Genomic DNA, 16,553 nt, shown 5'->3' with positions numbered 1-16,553 from the left:
TTTTTATTCTGAACTGCTATAAACTGCACGGTGGTTTTTGAGGCAAACACACACACACACACACAGTTCTGGGTTGCTGATCTACAGCAGGAAGCGGTCTCCTGCCTGGCTGAGAAAGCAGTAGATGATCTGACCTAGTTTGGCACCACATACTTATGTGAGACAGGGTTCTGGATTCTGGCATACTTAAAAAAAACAACAGCACAGAAACAGATCCAATGCTGAGCATTACCTCAGGGTTGCACTGTCAAAAACTAAGCCCAGAATAGACACGCTTGTTGAAAACTTCAACCAGTCGCACACCTCTCATTAGGACTGTGTGCGCGTGTGTGTTTTCTGGTCTATATCTGTGTGAGGCCTCAAAAAGCATCTAGCTTCAATCAGTTTATTCCAGTTTCTGAAAGAAAGATTTCTTTGTTTTTAATAGCAACAGTTCCAACCTAGACAGATATGTAAGAGTGTTTTTTAATGGGGAAAAACAAACATGAATAGTTAATTAAATGGGTATTTCATTTCATTGTTATTTGTCTATATTGCATTTGTTTTAGGCAATGAAATGTACCAATATTTGCATGTTTTCATAAGCTTGGGTCCCAGGAAAACACAGACTTTCTCATTTGGATCTCAGGCTGAACAAGTTTAAGAACCCCTGTTATATGTAATTGTTTAAGTATATCATAACCAAGGATCATTTAGCTATTTGATTTTGAAGACCCCTTGAAGTATCAAACAAAAAAAAAGAAAGTTTTTGTGAGAACACCGATTTTCTGGATGTCTCATGGTTTGACAAACACAGCTCTAGCCCTGTCACTTTTCACCGCAGATGTGGAAATGTAACATAGGCGTATCCAATGCAACAAAAAAAAGATATCTCTAGCTTAAACTGACATATTTATGGGGATTTTTGTATTATGCTAATTCGATTTCGGTGGGGCGTGGACGTCAACCTTAGGGGTTAAAGATGATAATGGAAGATGAAACATTCGGGGGATGAGCTCAAGTTCTACTGAAACGTAACCGGTCAACAGAGTCAACTAGGTTTAAACAACTAAGTAATGCACAGCCAACATGATAGAAGCTAGATAGAGTCGTCGGCAAAATAGGCAACAGAATAACACCAGAATAACAACTTAACTTCCACCAATATGTAACCTGCGGAAAATTATACCTTCTCTAAATGTTCGACGTAATCCTGTGCTAAACCATGACATCATAGGGCTAGTACTGACACAGTATGCACAAGTACACACACAAACAGCAATTCCCATTAGCATCCTGTCAAAGTGTCATTTCCATGGCTCAGACTGCTTCAATCTATGTTAGTGTGTTTGTGTTTTTATGTTTTTGCCCTTGTGGTAAGTGTTGTGACTATCCCTGCATCTGTCTGATGAATCTGTCCATGTGAATGTTCATACGTCCATGTATGAGTCAGAGAGGAGAAGACAAAACACGCTGACACACATTGGGAGTCTATATAGCTCACTGACACCGTTGGCCAATCATTTACCAACTGCACGTGAATAAGAACTATTAGGAGTTTTTTTTGTTGAAGTTTCGTCTGGGTACAGATCTAGGATCCCCTCCCCCAAACCTAACCTTAACTATTAGTGGGGGGAAATCTAAAACTGACCCAAGTTCAGCATCTAGGGGCAACTTCACCCTACTCTGTCATTGTCAAGTCAATCTACAAAGGTCAGCAGGGCTGCTAGCTAACATTATGTAACCAAATCTAGGTGTTAAGTGTTTTTACAGGATATAGAGCGAGGCTGAGCTCAAACTGACTGGCTGACTGCTTGGTGTATACACAACCCAGCAGAGATCCCTAGATACAGACACACACTTCCCACTGTTATTAGAGATTTTGCAAGCACTATGTCACTCCATAATGGTGACAGAAGTGTTAATAACTCACCTATTTAGTCATTGTGAGTGACATACTGTGGGCATTAAATCAATAATAGGCTAACTTCTTGATAACGTCTTGATACAAATAAATAAGTAATAAATAAATTAGTAATTGAGACTATAATATATACATATATACACACACTACCACTCAAAAGTTTGGGGTCACTTAGAAATGTCATTATTTTTTAAAGAAAGGCACATTTGTTGTCCATTAAAATATCATATTGTTCAGAAATATAGTGCAGACATGGTTAATGTTGTAACTGACTATTGTAGCTGGAAGGGAAGATTTTTGTATGGAATATAGGCATACTGTGCCCAATGAGACTGTGCCCATTATCGGCAACCATCACTCCTGTGTTCCAATTGCACATTGTGTTAGCGAATCCAAGTTTATAATTTTAAATGGCTAATTGATCATTAGAAAAACCTTTTGCAATTATGTTAGCATGGCTGAAAACAGTCTCACCGTCAACAGTGAAGAGGCGACTCGGCCTTCTAGGCAGAGTTCCTATGTCCAGTGGCTGTGTTCTTTTGCCCGTCTTAATCTTTTATTTTTATTAGCCAGTCTGAGATATGGCTTTTTCTTTTCAACTCTGCATTGAAGGCCAGCATCACAGAGGTGCCTCTTCACTGTTGACGTTGAGACTGGTGTTTTGCGGGTACTATTGGAATATAGGACTGATGGATGCTGATAATGGGCATCTGAACACCTATGTAGATATCCCCCCCCCCCCAAAAAAGAATCTGCCATTTCCAGCTACAATAGTCATTTACAACATTAACAATGTCTACACTGTATTTCGGGTCTATTTGATGTTATTTTAAATAGACCAAAAAATGTACCTTTCTTTCAAAAACAAGGACATTTCTAAGTGACCAGAAACTTTTGAACGGTAGTGTAAATATATATACGCCCTATGATCAAATAACAAACCATATGAAATACTTTTGTACACAGAGAGGACAGTGTGAGCATACATATAAGTAGTTGATTGGGGGAAGTTAGGAACCAATATACACAGGCAGTTAGGAAAGCAAAGGCTAGCTTTTTCAAACAGAAATTTGCATCCTGTACCACAAACTCCAAAAAGTTCTGGGACACTGTAAAGTCCATGGAGAATAAGAGCACCTCCTCCCAGCTGCCCACTGCACTGAGGCTAGGAAACACTGTCACCACCGATAAATCCACGATAACTGAGAATTTCAATAGGCATTTTTCTACAGCTGGCCATGCTTTCCACCTGGTTACCCCTACCCCAGTCAACAGCCCTGCACCCCCCACAGCAACTTGCCCAAGCCTCCCCATTTCTCCTTCACCCAAATCCAGATAGCTGATGTTCTGAAAGAGCTGCAAAATCTGGACCACTACAAATCAGCCGGGCTAGACAATCTGGACCCTCTCTTTCTCTACAAGCACATTCATCTTCTGCACATCTGTCACTCCTGTGTTTGATTGCTAAATTGTAATTATTTTGCCACTATGTCCTATTTATTGCCTTACCACCCTTATCCTACCTCATTTGAACACACTGTATATAGACTTTTCTATTGTGTTATTGACTGTATGTTTGTTTATTCCATTTGTAACTCTGTGTTGCTGTTTGTGTCGCACTGCTTTGCTTTATCTTGGCCAGGTCGCAGTTGTAAATGAGAACGTCTTCTCAACTAGCCTACCTGGTTAAAAAAGGTGAAATAAATAATACTAAAATAAAAATAAGGGTGCTTGCATGGGGTGGCATGGCGATCTGATCGTGGGTTTAGGGCAAGATGTTGAGCCCCACAACGCCCAAACAGACAGGCAGAGAACAGCTGAGCTGGCACTGTGCTATCAGCTGACTGCAGGCTGGCTGAGCAAACACAGACAATGAGTCACTGACAATTTGAAAAGGAGCAGAGCCACACAAACACACAGCCGCGCACGCATGCACACTCTCGGTCACTCAAAACATCCTGCTCTCTCTCTGTGTGTGTGTGTGCGTGCGTGCGTGTGTGGATTAAGTCCTGCTAGCTGGCTGGGTGAGGATCAGTGCTATGTCTGAAAGGTCTGGGTGAGAGGGATAGAGATGATCCCGTTATGTCTGTCTGATGGAGGAGAGTAAATATACATGTACGTCTTCCTTGGAATATAAAAATACCCAGCACTGGAATGAGTAGGTGTGTCCAAACTTGTGACTGGTACTGTACTATATGTATGTATGTATGTATGCATGTATGTATGTATGTATGTATGTACAGTATGTATGTAATGTATGTATGTACAGTTGATGTCGGAAGTTTACATACACTTAGGTTGGAGTCATTAAAACTCATTTTTCAACCACTCCACAAATTTCTTGTTGACAAACTATAGTTTTGGCAAGTCGGTTAGGAGATCTACTTTATGCATGACAATACATTTTTCCAACAATTGTTTACAGACCGATAATTTCACTTTCACTGTATTACATTTTCAGTGGGTCAAAAGTTTACATGCACAAAGTTGACTGTGCCTTTAAACAGCTTGGAAAATTCCAGAAAATGATGTCATGGATTTAGAAGCTTCTGAATGGCTAATTGACATCATTTGTGTCAATTGGAGGTGTACCTGTGGGTGTATTTCAAATACTACCTTCTAACTCAGTGCTTTTTTGCTTGACATCATGGGAAAATCAAAAGAAATCAGTGAAGACCTCAGAAAAAAAATGTAGACCTCCACAAGTCTGATTCATCCTTAGGAGCAATTTCATCCTTAGGAGCAATGTAAACTTCTGACCCACTGGTAATGTGATGAAAGAAACAAAAGCTGAAATCATTTGCATTCTTAAAATAAAGTGGTGATCCTAATTGACCTAAGACAGGGAATTTTTACTAGGATCAAGAATTGTGAAACTGAGTTTAAATGTATTTGGCTAAGGTGCGTGTAAACTTCCGACTTCAACTATATGACATTTAATCCTTGTTCAAATTCCCTGTCTTAGGTCAGTTAGGATCACAACTTTATTTTAAGAATGTGAAATGTCAGAATAATGGTAGAGAATGATTTATTTCAGCTTTTATTTCTTTCATCACATTCCCATCGGGTCAGAAGTTTACATACACTCAATTAGAATTTGTAAGCAATGCCTTTAAATTGTTAAACTTGGGTCAAACGTTTCGGGTAACCTTCCACAAGCTTCCCACAATACGTTTGGTGAATTTTGGCCCATTCCTCCTGACAGAGCTGGTGTAACTGAGTCAGGTTTGTAGGCCTCCTTGCTCACACACGCCTTTTCAGTTCTGCCCATAGATTTTCTATAGGATTGAGGTCAGGGCTTTGTGATGGCCACTCCAATACCTTGACTTTGTTGTCCTTAAGGCATTTTGCCACAAATTTGGAAGTATGCTTGGGGTCATTGTCCATTTGGAAGACCCATTTGCAACCAAGCTTCATCTTCCTGACTGATGTCTTGAGATGTTGCTTCAATATATCCACGTAATTTTCCTGCCTCATGATGCCATCCATTTAGTGAAGTGCACCAGTCCCTCCTACAGCAAAGCACCCCCACAACATGATTCTGCCACCACTGTGCTTCACGGTTGGGATGGTGTTCTTCAGCTTGCAAGCCTCCCCCTTTTCCCTACAAACATAACAATGGGCATTATGGTCAAACAGTTCTATTTTTGTTTCATCAGACCAGAGGACATTTCTCCAAAAAGTATGATATTTTTCCCCATATGCAGTTGCAAACCGTAGTCTGTCTTTTTTTATAGCGGTTTTGGAGCAGTGGCTTCTTCCTTGCTGAGCGGCCTTTCAGGTTATGTCGATATAGGACTCGTTTCACTGTGGATATAGATACTTTGTACTTGTTTCCTCCAGCATCTTCACAAGGTCCTTTAATGTTGTTCTGGGATTGATTTGCACTTTTCGCACCAAAGTAAGTTAATCTCTAGGAGACAGAACGCGTCTCCTTCCTGAGCGGGATAATGGCTGCATGGTCCCATGGTGTTTATACTTGCGTACTATTGTTTGTACAAATGAACGTGGTACCTTCATGCATTTGGAAATTGCTCCCAAGGATGAACCAGACTTGTGGATGTCCACAATTTTTTTTCTGAGGTCTTGGCTGATTTCTTTTGATTTTCCCACGATGTCAAGCAAAGAGGCACTGAGTTTGAAGGTAGGCCTTAAAATACATCCACAGGTACACCTCCAATTGACTCAAATGATGTCAATTAGCCTATCAGAAGCTTCTAAAGTCATGGCATAATTTTCTGGAATTTTCCAAGCTGTTTAAAGGCACAGTCAACACAGTTCACTTCTGACCCACTGGAATTGTGATACAGTGAATTATAAGTGAAATAATCTGGCTGTAAACAATTGTTGGAAAAATTACTTGTGTCATGCACGAAGTAGATGTCTTAACCGACTTGCCAAAACTATAGTTTGTTAATTAACAAGAAATTTGTGGAGTGGTTAAAAAAGCGAGTTTTAATAACTCCAACCTAAGTGTATGTAAAAATCCGACTTCAACTGTATATATATCAAGAAATAATGTTATGAATGTTTTAATGAATATCGCTAGCAACAACAGAGTAAACTCATTTTGAATTACCTACCTACAGTAGAAATTAGTAGAATATCTCCTTTCTAATGATCTCAACTTTATTTATCAACCCCTAGTATTGAGCAAATTACAGTCATTGGAGCCAATAGGCTTTGAAAAGCACCCACAATTAGGCGACCAGTGCGGAAAGCTTTCTTGACTTGGGCATACATTTTCGCCTTCACATGGCTAACCTTTGTTTAACCAGCTAAACAGCTGCCCTTAGCAAAAACGTATTTGTAGTTACCTTCCTAGTAGCCTTAACGCAAACCAGGCTTCCCTAATGTGACAACGACGTGGTTTTGGAGGTATGGCAACGTGAGACTTTTGTAGCTATTAGGCTATACTCATACTTATGGTATGAGGTTGGCCAGCCTCCCCAAACCACAGCACTAACCTTAACCATTTGGAATTAATGCCTAAACTGCTAACCTTTGAGTTGCTTCTGTTTTAACCCTGTAGCCACGTGGAAATAACTCTGTAACCGCACAGAATTACTGCGTCACAAATAGAAGTTCATCCATAATACGTTGAATTTTGAAGGGAAACTATGAGATCTTGTTGATACTGTATCTAGCTTTCAGTACGCACATATCAGCCACAATGACCACGTGTGACAGTGCGTGTGTATATGTAATAGTGTGTGTGTGTGCTTAAGCCCAAAAGCCACATCAGTCTCCTGAGGTGAACGGTGAGGAATTTGGGTAGATTTTAGCCAAATTAAATATTGTCAATCCTTTACAATGCCATGGCCTTAGACACTGGAGAGGGGGTGTTGCATTGTAGGGGGTTGCATTATAGCCAGGTAGGTTGAGTTATTAGGTCAGTTACCAGAATCTGTCTGGACAACAAGTACCCTGACCCGAAAGTAGCCACGGCCTCTCAGTGAGTGTGTGTGTGCATGTTTGTGTGCCTCCTCACCTGCCGTACGCGAAGCGTCTGTCTTTGTGATGGTCACCGAAGGTGTCCCATAGTCTCAGGGACACACTGACCTCATCCACAACATCCCGTGATCTCTCCAACACCTAGATGGACAAGCACACACCACACCACAGCATGAGACAATTATTTTCAGGCTGTGCCTGTGTGTGTGCGTGTGTGTGTCGCATGGGTCCATGCCCACCTCCTGGCACACGCGGTACTGGTCAATGGCCCAGACAGTTGGCACGTGGGTGGCGAGCAGCTGGTACTGTGTGAGGGTGGCATTGCAGGCGCGGGCACAGATGAGCCTAGTCTTGCCCACTGCGTTGTCCCCTACCACAACACATTTAATGGTTTCCACGTTGGGCCGCTCATAGTCTGTGTCTATATCCATGGAGAGGGCCCTGGGTGAGAGAGGGAGAGGGAGAAGGAGAGAGCGGGGGTTAGAAAGTAACTCTGGTCATAGAATATAGAACGACACATTGACACATACCAAAGCGGAATGTTTAAAAAAAGACTTACTAGTCACCAAAGTTCCAGAGCATGTCTTTGAGTGAAGTATTCAGGTACAAACGGAACAATACTGAACAGCTTTTGGCCAAGACAACGGCCAGGGTAGCTCCTAAATCAATCACCAACAGAAAAGCTTGGCCAAGGCTAGAAGCCCGAGTCCGCACTGACCAGTAAACGAGCAGCTCCAGCCAAACTCCTCCAGAGTGAACACATGGTACGGGGGCAGAGAAATAAAAAACTGAGTGGCTATTTATGTCATAACAGAAGGAGAGAGCAAGAGAGAGAGAACAAGAGGCAACTATATAAACCAGAGCACAGCCCCAGTGGCAGATTTTTATTTTTGGAGGAGTGAATGATGATCCCATCTGCTGAGGGGCACTCATGAAAGACACCACCCCCCTCCCCCTCTGCCAGGTGATATATTGATACAGCTGATATGGGCAGACCAAACCTGCAATCCTGTCCTACCACTCTGAACAAACCGTGGTCCCATAAATAGGCCGTTTTGAAAGATTCATAGGCTTATTATTATTCCATTGACATAGATGCGGCGGTGTGGCACTTCGTCCCTGCAGTGACACACAGTAGCGGCCCAAAAAAATGGCACCCATTCATTGGACACAAGAGACAATGGACAGCGGCAATCCCGCTTGCCCCCCCCCCCCGCCCACACCTCCACTCATTCCCACCAACACCTGCTCCTCTCATACATTTTATGTCCCATTTGCTACAGATCGAGACGATATTGTTTACAGGCCTAAAACAAACAATGTCAGGTCTTGCTTAATAAAAGCTACAAAAAAACATAATGTTCCCGTTTGGAATATTCCATGTCCATTGAAGTCCTAGAGCTGCCAAAGCCACTGAGCGGCAGGTGTTCAGGTACGGGGCCAAAACCAATGGTACTGTACAGCCTACCTTAGCCTATGTGAGTAGGGAAGAGAGTGAGCCAACCCTGAGAGATTCTGAGGGAACAGAGGGAGTTCCTGTCTACTCTAGGATTTATCTGTGCTCCATCCCTAGTTCTCCTCTCCTCTGTCTGTCTAAGACACATAGTGAGGCACGTGGGTTTACATCAGTATCGCAATAGAGGGAGTCGTAAAAGTTCCTACATCTTATCCTTATGTAACAGTTCTTCACGTAATGGCCAAAGCAGCTGCAAGAGGAGTGGACCAATAACCGCTCTCTCTGAGAGTTGTACGTGGACAAATAGGAGGGAAAGGAGGAGCGGGAGAGAGATCGCAATATTAAATCAAATGGTATCACAGTGAAATGCTTACTTACAAGCCCTGACCCAACAATGCAGGTAAGAAAAAAAAAGTATTAAGTAAAAAATACAAAATGAAAGTAACAAATAATTAAAGAGCAGCAGTAAAATAACAATAGCGATATATAAAAGGGGGGGGGGGTTGACGGTACAGAGTCCATGTGCGGGGGCACTGGTTAGTCGAGGTAATTGAGGTAATATGTACATGTAAGTTAAAGTGACTGTGCATAGACAATAAACAGAGAGTAGCAGCAGCGTAAAAGAGGGGACAACGCAAATAGTCTGGGTAGCCATTTGATTAGCCGTTCAGGAGTCTTATGGCTTGGGGTAGAAGCTGTTAAGAAGTCTTTTGGACCTGGACTTGGCAATCCGGTACCGCTTGCCATGCGGTAGCAGAGAGAACAGTCTATGACTAGGTTGGCTGGAGTCTTTGACAATTTTTAGGGCCTTCCTCTGACACCGCCTGGTATAGAGGTCCTGGATGGCAGGAAGCTTGGGCCCAGTGATGTACTGGGCCGTACGCACTACCCTCTGTAGTAGAGGCCGACCGATTAATCGGAATGGCGGATTAATTAGGGACGATTTCAAGTTTTCCTAACAATCAAAAAACGGTATTTTCGGGCGCTGATTTGCCAATAATTTTTTTTACATTTTTATACCTTTATTTAACTAGGGAAGCCAGTTAAGAACACATTCATATTTTCAATGACGGCCTAGGAACGGTGGGTTAACTGCCTCGTTCAGGGGCAGAACGACAGATTTTCACCTTGTCAGCTTGGGGGATCCAATCTTGCAACCTTACAGTTAACTAGTCCAAAGCAATAACGACCTGCCTCTCTCTCGTTGCACTCCACAAGGAGACTGCCTGTTACGCGAATGCAGTAAGCCAAGGTAAGTTGCTAGCTAGCATTAAACTTATCTTATAAAAAACAATCAATCATAATCACTAGTTAACTACACATGGTTGATGATATTACTATATATTATCAAGCGTGTCCTGCGTTGCATATAGACTGACTGAGCATACAAGTATCTGAATGAGCGGTGGTAGGCAGAAGCAGGAGCGTAAACATTCATTCAAACAGCACTTTTGTGTGTTTTGCCAGCAGCTCTTCGTTGTGCATCAAGCATTGCGCCGTTTATGACTTCAAGCCTATCAACTCCCGAGATGATGCTGGTGTAACCGATGTGAAATGGCTAGCTCGTTAGCGCGCACTAATAGCTTTTCAAACGTCACTCGCTCTGAGCCTTCTAGTAGTTGTTCCCCTTGCTCTGCATGAGTGACGCTGCTTCGATGGTGGCTGTTATCTCGCAAGAGATGTTAGATCGGGTTCAAGTCTGGTCGTTGTCTTGTTGGAAGGTGAACCGTCGCCTCAGTCTGAGGTCCTGAGCAGGTTTTCATCAAGGATCTCTCTGTACTTTGTTCCATTCATCTTTGTCTCTATCCTGACTAGTCTCCCAGTACCTGCCACTGAAAAACATCCCCACAGCATGATGCTGCCACCACTATGCTTCACCGTAGAGATGGTGCCAGGTTTCCTCCAGACATGATGCTTGGCATTCAGTCCAAAGTGTTCAATCTTGGTTTCATCAGACAATCTTGTATCTCATGGTCTGAGAGCCTTTAGGTGCCGTTTGGCAAACTCCAAGCGGGCCGTCATGTTCCTTTTTCTGAGGAGTGGCAACCGTCTGGCACCTTTACCATAAAGGCCTGATTCGTAGAGTGCTGCATAGATGGTTGTCCTTCTGGAAGGTTCTTCCATCTCCACAGAGGAACTCTGGAGCTCTGTCAGTGATCATCGGGTTCTTGGTCACCTCCCAAGTTGTAGAAATATCTCAAGGACGATCAATGGAAACAGGATGCACCTGAGCTCAATTTCGAGTCTCATAGCAAAGGTGCTGAATAATACTGTTGTTTTTATAAACATTTGCAAACATTTCTAGAAAACTGTTTTCACTTTTTCATTTTGTAGTAAAATTATTTAACCCATTTTAAATTAATGCATTCTGGAGAGACACGCACCATATCTTCGCCCCCACTCCCCTCTCCTTCTTGATGCAACATTTTATACTCAAGACATTACTTTCGCACATATTTTCTAAGCTTTTCACTCACAGCCGCGACTCTATCAGATACACCTATTGCCACGCGCACTACTCAAATCGCAAGCTTCCCAAACACACTTGTGATTCGAAACAATCCACAGCAAAAGATTTTTAAATAAACTAATGGTTCTCTGTGTCTGTCATGCTCTCCGGTGATTTTATTTAGACAGAAGTAATTATACAATTACTTTAGGGAAATCCAGCATCCTAACAGTTCACTGTGCAACCACCAACTTCCCTTTACAATTCACAAGCGGCTGAAACCAGAGATCTGTATATAATGACGAGATGCTCATGTCTCCGCCCTAACAATCGGAGTGTTTGTCCCAAAGGTGGGAAGGTAGGGGACAAGCTTAGGTCTGCATATGATTTCCTTATGTAAGATGGCACCGACAGACATGGCAGCTTTGCTTCTAGCTCCAAAGCAACTTTGAAGTCTTATAATTGTTTGTGTATTATTTCTTACATTATTAGCCAGAATGTTTTTTGTGTTATGTTATTACATACAGCCGGAAATAACTTTTGGATATCAGAGCGGCGGTAACGCACTAGCATTACGAACAGGAATACGACTTTCCCGAATTGGATTCTTTGTTCGTACCTCCCAGGGCAATTGAACTTATTCCAGAGGCTGCTCCTAATCACCGTAGGCGGAGAAGAGGTATTCGGAGTGGACTACTAGTTCAACTCAGGAGGCGGGCACACCATCCAACGGTTCCCGAGTATATTACTAGCTAATGTTCACTCTCTGGACAATAAAGTAGATGAGCTCAGGGTGAGGATCTCATTCCAGAGAGACATCAAGGACGGTAACATATTGGGTTCTCAGTTCATCGTGCAGACAGGAATAAAGAACCCTTCAGGAAGAAGAAAGGCGGGGGTGTATGCTTCATGATTAACAACTCATGGCGTGATTGTGACAACATACAGCAACTCAAGTCCTTGTTCACCCGATCTAGAATAACCCACAATTAAATTAAATTATCTTTGGTTATAGTCACATCAGTTTATATTCCCCCCAAGTCAATACCACGACAACCCTCAAGGAACCTCACTGGACTTTATGCAAACCACATATTCTGAGGCCGCATTTATTGTAGCTGGGGATTTTAACAAAGTAAATTTGAGGAAAACGCTAGCAAAGTTCTATCAACACATTGACTGTGGTACTTGTTAAGGGAAAACACCTAGACCACTTGTCACGTTCTGACCTTAGTTCCTTTGTTTTGTCTTTGTTTTAGTATGGTCAGGGCGTGAGTTGGGGTGGGCAGTCTGTTTGTTTTTCTATGTTGTATTTTGCGTTTGGCCTGGTATGGTTCTCAATCAGAGGCAGGTGTCATTAGTTGTCTCTGATTGAGAATCATACTTAGGTAGCCTTTTCCCACCAGTGTTTCGTGGGTGATTGTTTTCTGTGTCTGTGTGTTCCACACGGAACTGTTTCAGTTTTCGTTTCTGTCTTTCAATTTGTTATTTTCGTGTTCAGTGATTTTGTTCATTAAGACATGACGAACACGTACCACGCTGCATATTGGTCCGATCTCTCATACTCCTCGCCAGAGGAGGACGAATCCCGTTACACCACTGCTACTTGCCTTTTCAAGATACCTACAAGGCCCTCCCCCGCCCTCCCTTCGGCAAATCCGATTACAATGTAGGAAGTAGAAAATAGTAAAAAATAAAGAAAAATCCTTGAATGAGTAGGTGTGTCCAAACTTTTGACTGGTACTGTATGTGGCAGGGTCTACAGACAATCACAGATTACAAAGGGAAAACCAGCCTCGTCGCGGACATCAACGCCTTGGTCCCAGACAACACTTTCTTCACCCACTTTGAGGATAACACCATGCCTCTGACACGGCCCGCTCCCAAGGCCTGTGAGCTCTCGTTCTCCATGGCCGACGTGAGTAAGACATTTAAGGGTGTTAACCCTCGCAAGGCTGACGGCCCAGACGGCATCCCTAGCCGCGTCCTCAGAGCATGTGAATACCAGCTGGCTGGAGTGTTTACGAACATATTCAATCTCTCCCTATCCCAGTATACTGTCTCCACTTGCTTCAATATGTCAACCATTTTTACCATACCCAAGAAAGCAAAGGTAACTGAGGCTAGTTAACAGCTTCTACCCCAAGCAATAAGACTCCTGAACGGCTAATCAAATGGCTACCCAGACTATTTGCATTGTCCCCCATTTTTATGCTGCTGCTACTCTCTGTTTATTATCCATGCATAGTCACTTTACCTCTACCCTGTACATGTACATATTACCTCAACTAACCTGTGCCCCTGCACATTGACTCAGTACCAGTACCCCTTGTATATAGCCTCGCTACTGTTATTATATTGTTGTTATTTTTATATTTTCAATTGTTTACATTTTTGACACTTCCATTTATTTTAGTAAATACTTTGAAAACACTCATTTTTCATGGATCTGCATAGTTGGTTAAGGGCTTATAAGTAAGCATTTCACTGTAAGGTCACTATTCGGCGCATGTGACATACAATTTTATTTCATATAGCCTCGTTATTGTTATTTTATTATGTTCCTTTTATAACTTACATTTATTTAGTCAATATTTTCTTAACTCTTTTATTTATTTTTAAACGGAATTGTGGGTTAAGGGCCTGTAAGTAAGCACCTAACTGTAAGGTCTACCTGTCGTATTCAGTGCATGTGACAAATACAATTTGATTTGAAATGTTGTTGTTCCAAACAAGAACGATGCTGCTTTCCACTTTGCTTCTTAATATAAATAATTACATTTCTATAATTCCAACAGTTCACCCAAGTGTTCTGGTATATATCGCAAGTCAAATCGCAACTACAATATTTGAAAAAAAATATGACACTATTCGCCCATGTCCTGCAGACCTTGTGTGTGTGTGGGGGGGGGGTCGTGGGTCTGGCATTTTAATAGGCTTAGGTAGGCTGTGAGGCATGGGGAGGCATGGGGAGATGTGAGCTGTGATGTAACTGGGAGCAGTGGAAAGTTTCTCAGGGGGATCAGACAGAAGTCCTGGAGCACTACACCATCGCCCTGACTATGCAGAGGTCTCTCACACGCACGCACCTGCCTCTCACAGCCAAGCCGTAACTAGACACTGTGAGAGCAGTGTAGGGTTTCATTCACAGCCAGTGACTGATACTATACATATCACGTGTAAAGCAGCAGTCTAGACATCATCTGTTAGGCGGTCACCTGTATTACAGGGATTGAAAATGAAATAGTGGAAAGCAGACACACTGAGGAAGGTGCAGGCCAATACTTTGGGTGTGCTACTGGGACATGTTGCTGTGGAAAAGAGCATACACAAATCCAAATATCTAATATATCTCTATATCAGTGCTGGCCTTATTTCTACCTCTATATTAACAGATTGTTCAAACTTCGTCTGATAATGGAAAAAGCGAGTAATGAAAGGTGGTATTAGATGGGTATGGCTCCATGTGAATGGTTTGATCAGCTTCCCTTCCCCCAATCCTTACCTTAACTATTAGCGGGGAAAATTCAAAATTGACCCAAGAGCAATTTCTAGGGGAAACTTCACCTTACACACCCTAGATGCCTGTGACTGGGGTGTGGCACAGCGGTCTAAGGCACTGCATCTCAGCGCTAAAGGCATCACTACAGACCCTGGTTCGATTCCAGGCTGTATCACAACTGGCCGTGATTGGGAGTCAGACTGCAGTGAGAGGATCACTGTGACACTGCCTGCTGCCCCCTTCATCCACACATTTAAACAAACCTTCTGCTATACTCCGTCTGGCCAAGGAACACACACACACACACACACACACATACAGACCAGGCTTGGGTGATAGGGGGATATACCGTTTATACCGTATACCAGGGTATTTAGAAATACCGACTGTATCTCAATACCGATTATCAATAATGCGGGATGCGTGCTACGCCACTGCTTATAAGTTAAGTATAACTAAAAGAAATCTATGATGTGTTAAATAAATTATATTCAGCTCAGGGCTCCAGCTATGCATTTGGTTTGCTGACTTGCTAGCTAAGTGGCTAGATGTCAAGAGCAAGCTTCTTGGTTACAGCAGAGACATTCAATCCCCTCCTGGATCAAGATCCCTGTTGCCCCAAATAATGTGTGCGTAAAAAACTTTCTGTTGAGATGCAGTTTGAAGATGCTAGAACGATCCATATTTACTTTTCCAATCAAGTTACGATAGGGAGGGAAACCTGCATTCTGACAAGCAGTTATTGCACAACAATTCTTGCAATCGCAGGGAAAACTGTAGTTTTAATGGCTTTGTTAAAAAGGGGGTGATCTCAGCTTTCCATTCCTACTTTATTTATTTATCAACTCATAAATATGCGGGAACTGCACCATTTAAACCCCAAGTTTTTTTGAGCAGCATCTTGATGAAGCGCTTTACAATTCACCCTGAGTGCATAGGGGAGAGTGGGGCTAAATCTAACATGTGACAATTGTAGGGTCACTTGGGGTAAAATGCCACCCTACCTCAAAATATTTTTTTTGGGGGGGAGTGACTTAAATTGTGATGAGAAAGATTCGATTTATAGTTGAGCAACCAGGGAAGGTGTTTAAGGAAAAAAATGTGATGTGGTTTCCGTGAGAAGTACAGGCATGATGTGGGTTCCGTTAGAAGTACAGGCAGAGGTGCCACACCACAAGTTACCCTAACATGTAGGCTTAAATTATATTCATTGCGTTTATGCATGTTTTTGGGGAGATACTAATTAAAATATCTGAGGGGACCCCCAAAACAAAGGGGGGATGGAACTCCCCTTCAATGCAACCCCCCCCCCCCCCCATCCCCTAACCACTGGTCTGTAGTGCTACTGTCACTGTGCAGGTGGTCTGTGCAGATAAAGAACAGACAAAGACAGCCTCATGCATATTTGAGAGGAGTGCCTCAGTACAGGTTTGGGTCAGTACAGTGCAGTGGGGGCTTTCATAGAGAAAGACTGAACAACTCAGCTCCCCACCTCCTCAACTCTCCCTTTCTCCATCCACTACTCTTTTCTCTTTCACTGTTTCCATTGCTCACCAGCCTTATTGCCCTTTTCTCTCACTAGGCTCTAATTTTACTCGACACCCACCATCTCAGATTGTTCTGAAACTGTTCTGTAGTTAGAAACAGATAAGATTAGCATTCCTGAAACACAGTGAATATAATTTAGGCATACCTGTTATGGTAACTTGAGGTAAACCGCCACCCGGGGTAATGCCCCCACTTCATGTCACAATTTCCCCCCCCCCAATCAAGTTCCCTGGTTGACACT

The 16,553-nt window shown here is 42.6% G+C and overlaps 1 protein-coding gene across 4 annotated transcripts in view; it reads right to left on the bottom strand.

Moving 5' to 3' along the window:
* Positions 1-16,553, bottom strand: part of LOC109895617 (rho-related BTB domain-containing protein 2) — a 99,201-nt gene that overhangs the window by 37,737 nt on the left and 44,911 nt on the right. For 3 of the 4 annotated variants that reach the window (XM_020489466.2, XM_020489468.2, XM_020489463.2), the window contains 2 exons: positions 7,597-7,798; positions 7,395-7,498 (listed from right to left, as the gene is read on the bottom strand). In XM_020489466.2, coding sequence (XP_020345055.1) covers positions 7,395-7,498; positions 7,597-7,788 — 296 coding nt within the window. In that variant the 5' untranslated portion in view covers positions 7,789-7,798. Of the gene's footprint in view, positions 1-7,394; positions 7,499-7,596; positions 7,799-7,916; positions 8,104-16,553 lie in introns of all 4 variants that reach the window. The other variant, XM_020489465.2, reaches the window with a different exon arrangement.

This window comes from Oncorhynchus kisutch, linkage group LG8 (assembly GCF_002021735.2).
Source record: "Oncorhynchus kisutch isolate 150728-3 linkage group LG8, Okis_V2, whole genome shotgun sequence".
Lineage (NCBI taxonomy): Eukaryota > Metazoa > Chordata > Actinopteri > Salmoniformes > Salmonidae > Oncorhynchus > Oncorhynchus kisutch.
This window is presented reverse-complemented; position numbering and strand designations above follow the sequence as displayed.